Below are 18433 nucleotides of genomic sequence, written 5' to 3' on the forward strand. Positions count from 1 at the left end.
AAGACAGAGCCCAATCAAGAAAAAGTATAGCAGTATCCAATACTGACTTATCAGGCAGCCAAATGCCTGGTATAATGTGGCTCCATCATAGTGGGAAATTGGAAGTGTGGATGCGTTTATCCCATTTTCTCAAAATGCCTGCATCAAATCTCGAATCCTGAAGGAAACGTCAGTGGTGGCTGGGGTCAGCCAGAGGGAATTGGAAGGTATGAGTGGAGGCTTCTCCAGGATCTATCGTCTGCGTCTGCCTTGGTAACAGAATCCTGGTTGTATCTGGCGCTGCAACGTAACTGGTTAACAGACTGCGCTTCCAGGCCCTCTTGCAGTTCTGGCTCATGATGAAAGTGTCACATGTGACTTCCAGGAAATCTCTGGAAGTGTGCTGTGGGTGTCTCTGCCTCATCAGGTCCTTAAGGCCAAAGCTCCAGCAGCCACCTTAAGACCAGTAGGCAACCAGCCAAGGATGGCAGAGCATAGGTGAGGAGGGGCCTGGGTCTCTGACCACGTTGGGGAAGAAAAGAAAGAAAGTGTCTTGTCTGAGTCATTGTTTTTTCTATTCTGCAGCTAAACCTAATCCTAACTGACAGACGGCCTGTAGCTGCAAGTGTTTCACCATGCTTCGCCGCTCAGCTACTGTCCTCCACGAAGACAACCTGTGTTTTGTGCAATCGCCTAATTCGCTAATGAACCTTGTTAATCCTGATGTGTAAACTGACTGGCCTATGCTGCTCATTCTTTGGGGTTCAGTTATGTCCCCATTGGGGGCCACTTCGATCTCTGCCAAGTGCTGGTCAAGAGGACAGGAAATCTGGATGCGCCAGTATCTTACCAGGCACGGCTCCGGGGAAAAATCTCTGGAAGAAGAGATCAGAGCTATCCGCAAACCCATTTGAGAAATGTTTAAGTCTTCTATTTTTTTCTTGGAAGATGACATCACTTTAAAGATAAACGACTGGGCTTGGGTGAAAGACTCACTTGCTACAGTTTTTGGGCATCTTCAGGCAGAAGCTGCTGTGCCTAGAGCCGGGGCCATGAGGGGAGGGCGTGCGGGTCAGCAGGGTCGAGCTAATGGGACGGGGCTTGGAGCTTCCTCCACGGCCACAGAGGAAAGTACAGAGACAGATGTGAACGTGGGCACGAGCCTCTCCGGAGGGGAGGGCTCCAGCCTGCTGTGCCAGTCTCCTACATCGACTGATGCAACAAGGCATGGGGAGGGCGTGGACAGTGTCACCATTACTGGCTGCCACACCGACCACCAGGACCATCTTTGCTGGTTAAGCACAGGTTCCCCTGTAGGGGCCATCCCTCAGCCACTGTGACTTGAGTAACTCCTCATAGTTTAAGACAGCCATGCGGGGCAGCCCTGGTGGCTCAGTGGTTTAGCGTTGCCTTCAGCCCAGGGTATGATCCTAGAGACCCGGGATTGAGTCCCACGTCAGGCTCCCCGCGTGGAGCCTGCTTCTCCTTCTGCTTGTGTCTCTGCTTCTCTCTCTCTCTCTCTCTCCCTGTCTCTCATGAATAAATAAATAAAATCTTAAAAAAAAAAAAAAGAAAAAAAGACAGCCATGCGGGTCCACTGTGACCTGCCAGGGGCAGGTTCAAGGGAAGGCAAATGACCCAGCTCCTTTTCTCTTAAAAACAAAGAGAAGCTCTTCCCTCTTTTTCTCTGCAAGGAACTGATTTTGCTTGAGGCCATGACAGCCAGGTCCCTGAGGACTTTCCAGAACAATTAAGTAGCCCTTACAGCTGCCCTACCTGTGGCCTTACTGTGTGATGATAAATCCCTTCGGTGCCTCATGCCTTCTCGAGTTAGGTGTGCTGTCACTTGCAGTCAAATGCCTCCTCACCAATGTACCACTCTCTATGGAGCCAGCAGAGAAAAAAGGGGGGAAAAAAAAAGCCAGCCAGGGGGTCTTGGCGAGCAAATGTCTAGGGTCCAGGCCAGCCCCACACCGCAGGCTTGCTGAGCCAGGCACACAATTCTGCCCAATGCTCTATCCTGAGTTTGGTGGTTTGCTCACTTTGCAGACGAGGGTGGCAAGCTCCTGAGGACAGGGACAGCATGTGCCGGCCTCTGACCCCCAGCTGCCAGGACAGGTGCTGCAGGGGGCAGGTTAAGTCATCACCATCAAGGAGCACTTAACTAGTGCCAGGCACAGCTCTGAGTGCTCTGGAGGGTTTTCTTCCTTGAAGATTCTCAGTGCTGCTCAGGGACAGACCTTCCATATGTGAACAAATTCGGGATGCAGAGAGGGGAAGTCACTTGCATGAGCTCACATGGCTGATAAAGGGCGGACCATGTACAGAAGGGCCCTCACAATATTAAGAGCTTGATGAATTTGGCAAGTGGCAGGCCTGCTGGAGACAGCAGGGGACAGAGAGGAGTCCTGAGTGGGGGATGTCCTGCCTGGGCTGGAATGTCTGGCTGGGCTCACACAGTTCCAGGACCTCATGGGACAGCTGTGCAGAGGGAGGAGGGGAAAGGGGAAAGGAGCTGAGGCTGAAGGTCACGGGAGCAGCCCTGGCCTGGCCACATGCTGAGGACTGGCTGTGAAAGACATTTCCGAGGTTTTAGGGGATATGCTGTGCTAGCATTGTTTTGCAGAACTTGGAAACCAGATGTAGACAGAGATGATGTGTCACTGTGGGGTGGGGACTCCAGGAGGGATCGTGTACTTTACTCCGATTTGGAGGATAAACTCAGTCCTTTGGCAGGACAGGTCTCTTGGGTCAATGTCTGCTCTCCAGAATCACATGGGCCTGGGTTCCTGTCGCAACTCTGGCCCTTCCTGGAAGAGTGATCCTGGCCATGTGAATTCACCTCACTCACTCTATATCCCCTCTGTGAAATGGGATGATTAAGTACCCACCTGTGTAGTCCCTGGCAGCACTCACTGAGATCAGGTATATAGCTCAATGGAACAGACCAGAGAAGTCAGAAGCAGACCTACACAAATGTGCCCAATTAATTCCCCTTTCCAAAGATCTTCTGCTTTAAAGAGCAAAAGGAATGCAATGGAAGAAGGAGGGCCTTTTCCAGAAATGGTGCCGGAGCAAATTGGATGTTGGTAGGCCAAAAAAGTTACGTCAACCTAAGCCTCTCACTTTATGCAAAAATTAACTCAAAATGGATCATGGACTTCAATGTGAAATATAAAACAAAACTTTGAAGGGCACCTGGCGGGCTCAGTCGGTAGAGCATCTGACTCACTCTTGATATCAGGGTTATGAGTTCAAGCCCCACCTTGGGCGTGCAGCCTACTTTGAAAAAATAAATAAAACTTCCAGAAAAAAATGAGAAAATCTTCAGGACCCAGGTCTGGGCAAAGAGTTCTTAGACTTTACACCAAATTGTGAACTATAAGAGGGAAACAATCTAACTCGGACCTCATCAAAATTGAGACTTTTTGTTCTGCTACAGATTCTGTTAAGGGGACGAAAGGATCCCCCTCCTTAACCCCCCCACCCTCCTGCCAAAAGGCGAAAGGACAAATTAAAGACTGGGAGAAAATATTTGCAAATCACACAGCTGACAAAGAGCTCGTGCCTACTGTATATAAAGAACTCTCCAAAGCTGAAAAAAATGTTGACTTCAATTAGAAAATGGGCAAAAGACATGCATGGACACCTCTCTAAAGAGATAAACAGCTGGCAAATAAGCACCCGAAAAGATGTTCACCATCATCAGCCAGTACAGAAATGCAAATTAAAATCACAATGAGATCTTGTTACACACCTATCAGAACAGCTACAATGAAAACCAGTGAGGACACCTAAAGCTGGGGAGGATGTGGAGAAGCCTGATCACTCACACACTGTCGGGCGGAGTGTAAAATGGTACAGGCTCTCTGGAAAACAATTTGGCAGTTCCTTTTAAAACTAAAAATGGACTCACCACACGGTAAGCAATTGTATTTTTCCCCCCTAAGCACTTCTCTACGTGCAAAGCACAACAGCACACCCATTCACTCAAGTAATACTGTCCTCCGTGTGCTGAGCAAGTAGCACTCTTAGAAGCATCGCTCCCTGCCCCCCAGCCTTACTGAGCCATAGTTGACAAATAAAACCGTAATACATTTCAAGTGTACGATGTGATGATTTGATAGATGTACGTACATAGTACGAAATGATAGCCACAATCAAGTTAATGAGCACATCTCTCATCTCACAGAGTTACCTTAATTGGGTGACAATGCTTAAAATTTACTCTTAGCAGATTTCAAATGCACAGTGCAGAATTATTATTATTTTTTAAGATTTTATTTATTTATTCATGAGAGGCACAGAGAGAGAAAGGCAGAGACATAGGCAGAGGGAGAAGCAGGCTCCATGCAGGGAACCTGATGCGGGACTCGATCCTGGTACTCCACAGGATCATGCCCTGAGCTGAAGGCATATGCTTAACCACTGAGCCACCCAGGTGTCCTCAGAATTCTTAACCATGGGCATCACACCTCTATGTACATTATATCTGCTGAACTTACTCCCCTTATAACCAAAACTTTGTACCCTCTGACCCAAATCTCCCCATTTCCCCCACCCCAGCCAATCACCACTCTACTCCATCTTTTCTAGGAGTTCAATTGTTTTTTTTTTGATTCTCTGTATTAAGTGACACCATCTAGCATTTGTCTTATTCTATCGATTTATTTAACTTAGCATAATAACCTCCAGGTTCATCCACGTTGTTGCAAATGGCAGGACTTCCTTTCTTTATGGCTGAATAATATCCCATTGTGTATATATATCACATCCTCTTTATCCATCCATCAACAGATGCTTAGGTTGTTTCCATATCTCGGTAAGCAATTGTATTCTTGGGCATTTATTCCAGGGAAAGAAAAATGTATTTTCCTACATGTTCCGAGTATGAATGTTGATAATAGCTCAAGCGAGCATGAATGTTTAGAATAGCCCAAGCCCAGAAACCACCCAAATATCCTTTGATAGGCGAATGGTTGGTTATACAAACTGTGCTAGTTCCATACCATGGAATACAGCTCGGCAATAAGGAACTGACTACTGATACGCACAACAGCTTGAATGAACCTTATGGAAATTATGCTGGGTGAAAAAGAATCTCAAAAGGATATACACTATGCGATTCCTTATTATATAACATCTAAGAAATAGCAATAGAGATGCAGAATAGATTAATGGCTGCCAGAGATTAAGGAGGGGGCAGCTATAAAGGGGTAGCAAGAGGGAGCTCTGTGGTGATGGTACAGTTGAGTGTGTAAATTGTGGTGGTGGTTACACAACTGTACGCACGTGACAAAACTGCACAGAGCCACACACACACATACATGTGTGACTGGTGAATTCTGAATAAGCTCTAATGCCTTGCTTTGCTATTTGTATGGGGGAGGTTGGGTGAAGGGTTCATGGAGCTCCCTGTACATTTCTTTGCAACCTCTCATGAACCTGTAATTATTTCAGAAGTAAAAAATAATAATAAAGGGAAGGGACAAAGACTTTAGCAAAAAATGCTCCTGGACTTCTCAGTAACATCATTCTCACCACCTCTGTTCTTGGTCAATCACTTGGTACCAACTGACGTTCCAGTGTCAGCCACTGCTGCTGCCCAGGTGCCCCCACACCCCCGGATCCTCTCCATTCCTCCTGTATTCTACACCATTCTGCTTATTCATGTAAGCTTTTGCTCTGTCTAGAATGACTTTCTCCCTTTTCTCTGCAGCAAACTCCTACTTAATCTCTCAAAGCCCTATTCAAATGTTGCCTCCTCCAGGCAGCCAACCTAGACCTCTGGGGCTGGGCTGCGCTCCCTCTTCCAAGGCCTCAGTCTGTGAGAGTGCTCGATGTGGTGTGCATGGTTTCCAGGGCGCTCTATCCACCATAGCCAGCAGACTGTGAGCGAGTACCTCAAATAGTTCTGTGGCCCTGGCACACAGACGGTGCCTGAGACTCTGCCGAATGAAGGCTGAATGGTGGGGGCCAGAAAATGGAAGAGGAAGTGTGTTTTCCCCAATTTTATGGCAGAGCCCGAGAATGAGACAATGGTTTAGGTCAGCGGCTCTCAACGTGTTCCTCGGACCAGTAGCATCACTCTTGCACATTCTATACTCCAGGCCTACCAAATTGGAGCCTCAGGGGCGAGACCCAGGAAATGTTTCAAGGCCTCCTTCTGGGTGATCCCAAGGCATGCTGAAGATTGGGACCCACTGGCTTAGTGGGCTGATCCCTCTTACAGCAGGGGCTCCCCTTTTAACAAACTCACACGCTCACCCTGTCCTTTCATCAAATAGATCCTGAGGACCTACCACATGCCAGCCCCTGTGCTGCGTGAGGGTCATACAAAGATGAACTGGGAAGGCCCCGGATCTTGAAGATGCGCTCACACACACACGTGAGCACACAAATTCTTAACGTGGCTAACAGCACGGGGAGCACTCAAGCCCACAGTCAGGAAATACGCAGGAAACTAAGGGGCAGAGTGGCAGCACCTCATCTAGGGCTGGGGGAGGTTCAGGGAAGACTTCCCAGAGGAGGAGCATCAGCGGTTAAGCTGGCAGGATGGGGGAGTGTGGGGTGAAGAGTGTGAAGAATGTGTAGGCAGAGGGAGAACACGGAGGAGGGCTCTGAAATTCAGAGAGCCTACCTAGGAAAGTGAAAGCGACCAGTGAGGATGATGTGTGGCACTCCACAAGGCTGGAGAGGCGGGCAGGGCCTGGTGACTACAGGGACGTCCCCAAGCTATGTCCTGAGCGCTGTGGGACATGTGGGAGGGTCTGAAGCAGGGGACAGACATGGCCAGATAGAGGTGGCCAGGGTGGGGCTCTGGGGAAAGGAGAAGGGGGTGGGAAGCAGAGCTGCTTAGGAGGCTGAAGGGATGGACTATGGTAGGGGGGTTGGAGGAAGGGAGACATCCAGGATGAAGCCTGCGGCTTTGGCCTGAGCACTGGGTATGGTCAATCTGCCCCTGACGGAGGCAGGCATCCTGGAGGACAAAGGGCACAGGGCACCAGGGCTGAAGGCAGTTGGAGAGCTTGGGTTTATCCCGATGGCACAAGGGAGCCATGGGGGAGCCTGGGATATTCCTCAGGCTGCCAGACTGGAGAAGGGTGCAAGGGGACAGGAAAACTGGGTAATGCTGGTAGCCTGGTCTTAGGGAGCAGAGTTGGAGTGGTTGCTGCCATGCTAGAAGGCAGTCAGTCTTGCTTAAGCCAAGTGATACAGGTGATACAGGTGTCAAGAAAACACAGCAGAAATCCTGCCATGAAGAAAGTCAGGAGTGAGTCATGTCCAGGGCAGCTCGACCCTAAATCTCAACAAACAACCCCTCCTCCTAAAGGTGCTCTGATGACCTTCAGGGATCCAGAAACCCTATAAAATGGCAAATCACCTTCTAGGGCCTGTGCATTTCCTGGGGAAGGATTCCCAGCTTTCATCAGATTCCTTAATTTGGAAAGAATGGAGAGATGCTGACCTTTCTGGGGATGGCTTGTATCTCGTGTAGGTGGCCGAGCCGGGGGTGGAGAAGCTCCCAGAAGGCTGTCGGTAGGGAGGGACTTTGTCGGCCCCTGCTGGTGATGCTGTGTAAGGGGTTTCTGGGAAGCTGACAGGCCTGGAACAGAAACAGGAGGGAGGGGTGAGCTGAGGATACCCTTGCCCTCAGAGGGGGAAGACAGATCTCTCCCTCAGGCCCAACCACATCCCATCTGATTCGTCCACCACTCTCCCATCAGGATGGAGGGAGAGCTGCTGAGAGCAAAGGACGGTGTCCAGGAGCGGGGATACCCCTTGGGTCCCCCACCCCCTTCCCCCTTGCAGCTGTGCCTGCCCCTCAGCTTCTGGGGCCTATGGAGGCCTGACAGGGACCACTGAAGCTAGATGCACCTCTGCAAGCCAGATTCCTTCATTTCCTGGAAATTCTTCTTTATTTTTAAATATATACTATATTCAAAATAATTCATCTGTAAGGCACACACCATCCTAATAAAACAAACTCCCAAAGCTACTACCCAACCCGAGGCCCAGGATGGCTCCACCACGATGCGTCTGCCTGTGGCCTTTCCCCCTTCCCTGCCTCCCCCAGAAGTGAGCACTGCCCTGAATTCTGTGCTTATCGGTCCCTTGATCTTTTAAAAAAATATATAGTTTTAATCATCCATGGTATGGTGGATATCCAGCTTCAGACACGGAGCTCTGCAGCTCTGGGCCCTCACACAAGAGGCTCATAATGAAAATGTGAGGGAAGAGAGGGAGGGAGGAAGGGAGGCACAGGGATGAGGAGTGGAGAAGGGGAGGAAAGAGACCTAGGAGAGGAAGAGGCTGGACAAAAGAGCAAGCAGGGAGCAAAGGGCAAAGCACGGAGGCAGAGCAGAGGGACGGGGGTGGCAGGCCTTATCAGTCCTTACCTCTTGCTGTGCAGGGGTTGGGGCTCCCGGAAGGGGACCATGGGGGTCTGCTTCGGGGGCCGGCTCAGGGACTGGGCGTGGCCGGGGGTGCCGGGGTTGGCCCACTTGGAGGCTGGTAGAGAGTTGTGGGAGGCAGGCCCGCTCCACTGCCAGGGGGCATTGCTGCGGTAGGGGGGCCGGCTCCCGGGAGGCACGCTCTCCGGCTCCGTCTTGGGCTCCGAGGTATTCATGTCATAGGTCTCCAGCCACCCCCTGGGGAGAAAAACAGCATCACTCAGAAGGGCCCTGATGCACCGGCACACATGCCTGCGGCCCGGGGGAGACCGCTGCCTTGTCACCCGGGCCGGGGTGGCGTGGCCAAATCTGAACCACGGGGGCCTGCTGTAAAGGCCGAGCAGGTGCCCTTTAAAGGTCTGCGGTCTGAAACCGCAGCTCAGAGAAGTCAGTCAGGATAGGGCCTGACACGGAGGCTCTGACCGCTTGGGCCCTCTCCCTCACCTCCTCTCTGCTCCTCACTCTGTCGTCTTCCTTCCTCTCCCTTCTCCCTGACCCAGGCCTCAAGTGGACCAGTGTCCCCCATGGAATGGCTCAGCCTCCCTCCACCCCCACCCCCGCAGCGGTACTCGGGGCCAGAAAGGCGGATGCCCTCAGAATCAAAGGATAGTATCCGCCTTGTTCCAAAGAAGCTCAAAGGCAGCTAGAAGAGGAGCAGGTGACCTACTTTGCAGGGTGGTTAAAAAAAAAAAAAAAAAAAAGCCACGAAATCCAGAACCTTGAAATAGATGCAGCAGGGCCTGTGACTCCCCCCAGACCAGGCTGGCACACACCCCGCAGTGTTCCTGGCTCGGGGCGGGGAGAGCCTCGCGCCAGGCTGGCATTCGCCACCGCCGCTGCGGTGCAGCACGGGAGGGGGCCCTGAGTCCAAAGAAAGGGCCGTGCTCAGGAAACCCACCTCCTAGCAGCTGTGGGAGCTGGGCTTGGAGGCGCCCTCAGCCTAGAAGCCCTCATGCCCTCATCAAGCTGATCCTCTGTGGCTCTCCTGAGTCCTCTGGAGCCCAGGGGAACTCTCAGGACTGGCAAAAGATGTGGTGCGTGGCTGCTGAGTCTTCAAAAGGTGACACCTGGGCCCAACACGCTGTGCCCTTCAGCAACATTAGGGTCAGAGCTCCTTCTGGCGATCTCTCTGGGTTGGGAGGTAGCCGTGCCTCCCCTGTACCATATGAGGAATGACAATAACACAAACATCTAGCAGAATCCATAGGTGTGCCAGGCCTAGGTGGAGCTAGACAAGGGTACCATCAACTTCTACACCCCTTCACCCAGGAACCCGTCTGTGTGCTCTGTGGGGCTGACCCCACTTCCTGGCTCCAGGTATGAGCATGTCACCCAGGCCTGGCCAATAAGAAACTCTTCCTCCCTCTCAACCCCCTGCCCCTAACACAATGATTGGCACAGGACTGTCATGTGCCCTATGTGGGACCCATCAGAGATGGTATGGCCTCTGGAACTGTTTCTGTGGGAAAGATCTAGTGCACTGGGGCTGCTGTGCTGGGGAACCCTAAGCTGAAACTGTGAAGAAGGGTGGGTCATCTTTGTCCCACGAAATGGGAGATGGCCTGAGAATGACAGCAATGGAGAAAAGGAGACAGGTGACAAAGATTCCTAATGAGGGTGTTTGAGTCCCTAGAACTGGCCACATCTCTATCTTGCTCTGTCTCCTAGTTTGTCAGATAGGAAAACCAGGAAACTCTTTTTTTTTTGCTTCACCAAGTTTGAGTTGGTTCTCATGTTGGGAATTAGAATCCCGATCACTACAACCGCAATTTTCAGAAAAGTAATCTGAGGCACAGAGACGGTAAGTAACCTGTCCAAGGTCACACAGCCAGTAAGAGGCAGAAACTGGATTTAAATATTGTCACTTGACTCCAAAGGCCCCAACTTCAACAACCGCACACAAAGGCCCACTGAAGAATGGTTTGGGAGCCAGTAAGCAGGTTTCTAGGGTCCCTGACTTCTCTCCCAGTTACTGACAGTGTGGCCTTTGGTCAGGAGCCCTTGGGTATAATCTCAAGGAGAGAAATATTATCCAGTCATCTTGAAGGCAGCATAAGGTGGTGGAGAGCCAGGGCTTTAGGGCCAGATGGCCAGCTCAGACCCCAGCCTTGCCACGTACAGCCTGTACGGCCTGGGTGAAGGATTTCCTTCCAGAACCTGTTTCCTCACTGTAAGACAGTGATGGCTGCAGGCATTCTAGAGCACCAGGAGAAAGTCTGGTATGTTCCAAGTGCTTAATAAATGGGATTTGGCACTGCTGCCTTCTCCAGCCGATTCTGTGGCCAATCTGCCTGCTGTTCCCACATGCTCAGAGGCTGAGTCCCCCTTCCACCTTCTGAGGTCCAACCACACCCTGCTGGGAGCTCTAGAACAAATTCTTCTCCACTGGTCTGAGAACCAGCAGCACCCACACCACCCTAAGAGCTCCACAGAGGAATGCAGATCCCTGGGTCTTATCTCAGCCCACTGGAATCAGAATCCTCCTTGAGCTGGGGCCCAGGAATCTGCATTTTACAAGCTGCTGGAGAGGATTTCGACAGAAGAAAAAGTTTGAGAAAGTGGGACAGAATGGCATCCCTGTCCCCTGTCCCCATCCTCTGGTTTCACCCACCAGAAGCCACCATAGCTCCTAGTTTCTTGTATGTTCAAAAATATCCTATGCAGTCATTTCTACACAGATATCCTATGCAAATATTATTTAAAACAGCAATAAAAAGGTTCTCCGAGCCTGTGTGAGCGTCCAAGGTCGCGATGATCATCTCATCAGGCTGTGGCACATCAGGCTCCCAGCTTCTTGGCCCAGCTCAGCCGTGGCCAGCAGTGCAGGGCTCACTCAAGAACCCCTGCCTTACGGCCTGGGAGTGTGCAGATGATCCACTCTACTATTCAGTGTCCCAAGAGTCTGGGGTCCACTCACACTGTGCAGAGCCTGGCTGGTGGCAGGGAGAATGCCTCTGCCCATCCCCGTGTGGTCTCCCCTCAGGGCTTATTTTGACGTTTGAGCCAAGGGGCCAGGGCTGCAGCAAGAGGCTGGAGACCCCAGAGCTGGGGTGATCAGCTCTGCAAATGAGGTCAGCGGGACATCCCTGCATTTGAAGAACCAACAAAAGCCATGCAAGTCCCCACCTACACCTGCCCCTGCAAATGGGGGATCCTATTTCAGTGGCTGCCCTGCCCAGCGGGTAGGATGATGGGCAGGGAACAGGGCTCATCCGTCTGCTCACACCCACCCTGGCCTGGTCTCCCCAAAGCTGGGGAAGGGAGCCTGCACACTTTTGCTTCAGTTGGGTCCCTACCTGCAGGCCCAGGAACGTCTTTGTGGCCTTCAGTGTACAGAGAATTGTCCGGCAGGCAGACTGGCTTATTCTGTGCACACGCGTGGGTGTGTACAGGGCAAGGGGGCGTCTGCTGGGGAGCTGCCTGTGGAGTTACTTCGGCTTGACTTGCCTCTGCAGAGCCTGGAGCGGGTGTGGCCTGGGCTGTGGCGCCGTAAGAGGGCTGAGGGAAGGAGATGCCTGGGGCCTGACTGGAGTCCCAGGGGGAGACTGGGGAGGTGGGTGAGGGGTGGCCAAGCCCGTGGCTGCAGGGTTTTGGTGTGCCCAGAACTGCCCCCTACCAAGCTCGAAGCAAACACAACTGGGCATGCCTGCAGCCCTCCTCGGCTTTCTGGGGCGGCACAGGACAGCGCAGTGGGGAGCCTGGGTGGGGGTGCAGCTGCCACTCAGTAGCTGCACATGTCTGCACAGGCGATGGGTCGACTCTGGGCCTCAGTTTTTCATTTGCCAAGTGAGGGTCACACCAGCCTGGTGAGGTCACCTCCTCTCAGCCTTCCCCTTAGCTCACTCAGCTCCAGACCCTCTTTGCGGTCTGGCAACAAGACGAGGGTCTTGTCCTCATGTTTGTGATGGCCACTCCCTCGCTGCAAGGCCCTTCTTCTGGCTCCTTCTCACCTTCGGGCCTTCCCTGATCACCTTGTCCAAAGTTGGGCTATGCTCTTGACTCGTGTCACATCCAGGATCTCACAGCTGGTGTCTCCAGGGTGCCCCCTAAGGCCAAGTGCTGTTCTATGTGCTTTACCAAGCTTTTCTCCAACCTCACAACCATCTTTGGGACAAGGATCTATTACTGTCCTCGTCTAACAGATGAAGAAACTGAGGCACAGGGTATGAGGCCACTAGCCCAGGGCCAGTTACTATGAGGAAGGGCTAAGATTCAAACCCAGGTAATCTCACTGCAGAGCCTGCCTTCCCACGATGCTCCATTGCCTCCCTCTTTTGCAATGTGAAATCATCTTATTCCCTTGTTTTCTGTTTGCCTCCCCTGCTCTGTTCAGCAGCTCCACGAGGGCCAAGGCCTGGCTATCCTTTGTGCAGCTCTGTTTCCAGCACTTGGGATGTAGTGCTTCTCTCTGTCTCTGTCTCCGGTCACCTCTGGAGGTTGCTAGGGCGCCAACTCATTATTCTAAAAGCTGCATTCGCCCTGCCCTCCCCATATTGTAAATTATACCTCAGAGTAACAGAATAGTTACTGAAACAACGTTCTTTTTAAAAGAACTTCAGCCAATAAACGAAGAAGGAATGATGGAATTGAGAACATTCCTTGCTACTCCGTGACCCGTGATGACATAACCGATTCAGGCAATAATGACACATGGCTGTTGGGCGGACCGTGTAGGATGACGGGTCAGGCACCATCATGTGACCCCCTCTGGCTGCCCTCAGGATCACTCACGGAGGGCAACCAGACACGAGGGGCCTCATGACAGACATACACCTGGGAAGTGTCATTACCAGATTTAACCAGAATTGGATCAAGCTTCTGCGTCAAACTCTGGTGTACTGGAAATTCATGGGCTGGAGGAACAGGGTAAAGGACACCAGAGGGATGCAAGCAGCTAAATGCAGCAAGGGGGAAACTCCAAAGGACAAGTGACCTGGTTTCTTCCCAAAATAAATTCCAAGGGGAAAAAAAAAAGGCGGGGAGGTGAAACTTAAAGATTAAAAGAGCCTGAAGAGACCCATCAACCAAGTACAACAGAAGAAGCATGATTAACAAAACAATTCTTTTTAAAAAAGATCTCTCCGACACAAGAGAAAGGTAAACACAGATGGGTAGGTGATACTGACTTACTGGTAAAAAAATTTAAGTACAGTCATAATCTTCTAAATTTTCTTACTGAGTAGAGATACATTTTAAGCAGTGAGACTGCTTCAAATCTGAGGGAGGGAGGTACGGAGCTTGAAAAAAAAAAAGAAAAAACCTGGCTGCATCTTGATGTTTTTAAAATGGGGCTCGGTATACTTTTGATATATTTCAAGTTTTCCTGTAAAAAAACAAAACAAACTCTCCGTTGTCTTCCCACTGTATGTGGAATAAAACCCACGCCTGGCACTGTGTCCAGAAGCTCCCCTGGAGGTTGCCCCACCTCTCCCGGCTGTTCTGGGCACTCCGGTCTCTGTGCTGCATGGATGGATGTGCCACACACACTCACACTTCGGAGAGGCTGTCCAGACTCTGTCTGGAACCCCTGGCCCAGACAAGACCATGTGGCTGTCTCCGTACAGTAGCCTTCCCTGACCTGTAAGCAGCTCTCCCACCATGCTGCGGCCCTGTATCTATCCTTTTTCTTCTTAAACCTTATTACTGCCTGGTCCAGCATTCTATTTAGTTACTGCCTGTCCCTCCCTCTAGAACACAAACTCCAAGGGAGCAGGCACTCCATTTGATCACCGCTCTATCCCCAGCACTTCGAATGGAGCTCGCACCTAGTAGAGGTGCAATAAATAGATGCTGAAGAAAAGAACCAGTGCAGTGTGCCCTCGGGGCAAGTCACTTTCAAAGCTGTGTGCATCATCTAGAAAATGGGACTAACGAGGGTGTCCACCTCATGGGGCTGTTGCAGATGTTATATGGGACAGAGTGCATTTGAAGAGCTTCAGCCGTAAGGGGCACGCAGCATGTGTTCGTGTATGTTGACTCTCGCCCTCTCACCATTAGCACTGTTCCTGCTGAGAAAGGGCCTCGGGTGACAGCACTCTGGAAGCTGCTAACCCCCCTGGCTCCCACCTTACAGGGCAGAGGCCCTTACCTCCGGGGTGTGCCGTCGTCGAAAGGCGGGATGATGACCACCTTGACGGTGACAGAGGTGCGCAGGAGGTCGATCATCTGATCGTGGGTCAGCGTGACCACAGCCACCTTGCAGATCTCCACCAGTCGGCTGCCTTGCCGGAGGCCGGCCTGCCAGGCAAACCCGTAGTCCTCCACCTCGGCCACTGTCCCATCGTACTTCACGTGGAAGCCCAGCTGCCCAAGCCCGTTCCGCCGCAGGGTCATGTCCACCGTCTCCCAGCCATTGGTCATGACCTGTAGGCAACAGGCAGTATCTAGCCTCAGAAGAAGCTGTTTGGGGCCAGCTCTGGACGACCCCTGCACAGATTCCCTCCTTCGGGGCCTAAGACTCTGCTGACCCCCATCCCTCCCAGATGACACGAGGATATAGAAGCATGAACACCCATCTAATCCCAGCCTGGGCTCCTGACTTCTGAAGAAGAAATGTGGATATGTAACCATGTGGCTTATTAGCTTGCAGAGACCATGAGAGTCATGAGCCATGTTCTCCAAATGCTCCTGGCCTCCCTCTTTCCCCAGCTGTCGGGGGAATTATACTTCCTGGCTTCCTGGGGGTGGGCTCTGGGACGTGTTTTGGTCAATGAGTTGTGAGTGGAAATCTAGGTCATGTCATCTAGGCTGGGGCATTTAATTGCTGGTGCCAGACCCTCCATAGGCCTTTTCCCTCTGCTACATCTCCTGGGGTCCCAGAGTGAAAACAATGTGGAACAGAGACTCTTGCTGAACGTAAGATGGACATGTAGTGTGGGCAACAGCTAAATTTTTGTTGTTTTAAGCCACTAATATTTTATCCTGACCCGATGACTCTAAGCAAAGTAGGCTAGAGAAGCAGCAGACCAGAGATCCTGGGATCCTTTCTGGTTGGGGGCTCGTGCCACACTTTTTACTTCACGACCTCATTCATAGCAGCGCAGCCCCCTCCCCGATCTCCTCCTCAAACTGACCTCCACCCTGGAGCTGCCTAGACCACACAAGGCCTTGCTTACATCTCACTCCCTGCTTCACCTGTGAATGAAGTGAGTGTCACCACAATCGAGTACTATTCTAGAAAGGATGACCTGCCGAAGAGAACCCCGGTCCCTCAGTGTGTCCTTAGAAATTCCCTCCTCTTCTTGGGAGAAAAAGATTCACTTAACAAGCCACAGCTACAGCTATTAAACAAGTGACATTGAGATCGGTCTGTGCTCTCGGAAAACTGCATTAAGGAAAGAGGATGTGTAATAGTAGTTCAAATTGCCGATGGGAAACCCATTTCCTGGCTAGAAATTATGCTGCCTGATGTACCTATCACAGCGGGGGCTTTCACACTTCCCTGATCACTATGCACAGTGAGGAATTTTTAAGTTCCAAACCACCTTATGCATTCACACGTCCATTTGCACACACGTGTTCCTTGCAATCCAAATCAATTACATTGCTAAGTGTAGGTTGCCAGAAATGAGAGCGTGGGTGGGAAAGCACTCACCTGAAGAGGTAACCACATCTGGTTTCGATGGCCAGAATCTGGACAGTGGGGGCAGGACCGGAGCACTGCTCCACAGAACAGTACTCATTCTTGCTCACCCAGAGGGACTGTGATACTTTGTATTCTTTCCTAACCTGTCCTCGAAAATTCCTGATGGAGACCCAACAATTGATTTCATAGCCCAGCTTATTCATAGGACAATGAAAAATTACTGTTACTTCTTTATGTATGATAATGACAAAAGAGTTGTTTTTTGAACAGTTTATGTGTTGTGGAGATAAATATTGAAACGTGTACAGATGAAATGATAGGATGTCCAGGATTTGTTTCAAAATAATCAGGGGGAAGGGAAAGGAGGGTAGGAAGAAACAAGGCTGGCCCCAGGCTGGCTGACAGCTGGGGGAATGGGTGACGGCTTAGGAGTTCCCTAGGTTGAGTCCTTCTACTCTTATGTCTGTCTGACATCTTCCATAATTAACAAGTTTAAACAATTGGTAGGAAAGGAAAGCCTCGTGGTTAGTGCATCGAAAGGGGAACCTGTGGCTGGCTCCATCCTAGCCCACTCCTTCTGCTTTGGGAGTCCGAATTCTTCCCCCTGAAGCGGTCACCCTCGTATCCAAAGAATCTGGCTGGGTGACAGAGAAATGTCCTGTGTGTCTGCACCCATGACCCAGGAGGCCACACTGGCCCCAGGGGGCACGGGGAGGGCCCAACTCTCCCCGGGGGCTGCAGCGGGCCTGCTGGCTGCCTCCATTCTGTTCTGCCCTTCCTGCTTTCTGTAATAAAGCCTCCCGTGGGACAGCAGACTTGGATGGACATGCAGCCACCTGGTGGAGGCCCGATTTCTCGGCTTCTCTCACAGCTGGGTGTACACATAGGACTTGGTTGTGGCCAAAAATAGGAGAAGTGCTGGCACTTCTACTTTGTGTTCTTCCAAATAAAATTGCTTGCCCTCCTCACTCACACTTTCTCCCGTCCCACCGACAGTGGATATGGAGCTATACCAACCAATATGAAGGAAAAGGAGGTGCCACAAGACGGAAGGGACAGGAGTCCCTGAGTCACTCCTGCCACTGTGACCAGCCTGGGCATCAGCTACAAAAGAAATAAACCCCACTTCCTTTCAGCTACCGGATTTCTCAGCAGCCCAGCCTGTAACTACCCACTACAGCTGCTCTGGACATTCTGGATATGGAAGGGAGAGCCGGTTGGGGAGCTGTGTGGCTGCTCTGTCTCTTAAATGTCCTGCAACTTCTGTCCCCTGTGCTTTTCTAACAAACCAAAGGAAGCCCCACCTGAAGAACAGAAGCATTCCTGCTGTTTACAAGGTTCTAGAAAGGCCCCATGGCATAGGGAACACTGTAGGAGACCAAACGTGTTATCAGTTCAGAGGACCCTGTGCCCTGCCACAAGGCCCCACTGCCCCAGGCCCCCTTTTAAAGTCAATTTTCCTGGGGACTGATTGTTGTGTGCCAGGCACTGAGCCCTTCATATGCCTAAACTCGTCAGTATCTCACTTGTGAGGCAGGTACAATTAATCTGCTTATCTTACAGGTATAAGACCATTACAGACCTCATTAAAAAAAAAAAAAAAAAGATTTTATTTATTTGAGAGCAAAAGAGAGGGAGAGAGAATGAGCAGGAGGGAGAGTGAGGAGGAGAGGGAGACACAGACTCCCCGCTGAGCAGGGAGCCCGATGCAGGACTCTATCCCAGGGCCCTGGGATCATGACCTGAGCCAAAGGCAGATGATGCTTAACCGACTGAGCCATTCAGGAGCCCCTAGACCTGATTTTTTTAACTCTTGTTTTTAGCCTTCATGCTGTATTCTCTGCTGCTCCCCTTGTTTCTTCCCCCTCGTTCTGCACCTAGATGACTCTGACTTCTTGCTTTCACCTCGTTTTAAAAGTCGCTTCCTCAGGGAGCTCCTGGGCCCAGATTTACAAGCTGGGGTACTTGGTGGGTTGTGTAAATGAGAAGTAAGCTGGTGGAACCATGGCCAAAAGGTATACTTGTGCCCCATCTAAAGGGAGCACCGATCGTCCTGATTCAGGGGACCACTGCCCTGTGCAAATATGCTCAGTATGTCCAGAGCCCCCAGGAGAGCCCCCAGAAAGTTACACTCACATGAAACCTTCTGAATGTCAATCTTTGGTAACTAACATGCTGGTTACATATCCTGGGGCTGCATCCGACTTGTGGGTTTGAGACTTCTTCCCTTGATAGGTTCCCCTGGCATCCTCAACACTCCCTCTTTAACCTCTCAGCACTTGTAACTCTGTTCGATTTCTGCCTCAGATGGGAGCCCCGGGAAGGTGGCCGAGGCCCATTATGGTCACTGCTGTGTCCCAGCACTGCCTGGCTCAGAGACAAGCACATAATAATAGTCGCTGACTTAACAAAGGAT

At 51.2% G+C, this 18433-nt stretch overlaps 1 protein-coding gene and 1 long non-coding RNA gene across 8 annotated transcripts in view; one reads left to right on the forward strand and one right to left on the reverse strand.

Moving 5' to 3' along the window:
* SIPA1L3 (signal induced proliferation associated 1 like 3) overlaps nucleotides 1-18433 on the reverse strand; it is a 235445-nt gene that overhangs the window by 50583 nt on the left and 166429 nt on the right. For all 7 annotated transcript variants that reach the window (XM_077853554.1, XM_077853508.1, XM_077853545.1 and 4 more), the window contains 3 exons: nucleotides 14521-14795; nucleotides 8379-8630; nucleotides 7448-7585 (listed from right to left, as the gene is read on the reverse strand). In XM_077853554.1, coding sequence (XP_077709680.1) covers nucleotides 7448-7585; nucleotides 8379-8630; nucleotides 14521-14795 — 665 coding nt within the window. The remainder of the gene's footprint in view (nucleotides 1-7447; nucleotides 7586-8378; nucleotides 8631-14520; nucleotides 14796-18433) is intronic.
* On the forward strand, nucleotides 13046-15733 carry LOC144286730 (uncharacterized). The gene is made up of 2 exons (XR_013354652.1): nucleotides 13046-13529; nucleotides 14430-15733. It is a non-coding gene; the product is annotated as an uncharacterized LOC144286730 (long non-coding RNA).

The sequence above is a fragment of the Canis aureus genome, chromosome 1 (genome assembly GCF_053574225.1).
Source record: "Canis aureus isolate CA01 chromosome 1, VMU_Caureus_v.1.0, whole genome shotgun sequence".
Taxonomy (NCBI): domain Eukaryota; kingdom Metazoa; phylum Chordata; class Mammalia; order Carnivora; family Canidae; genus Canis; species Canis aureus.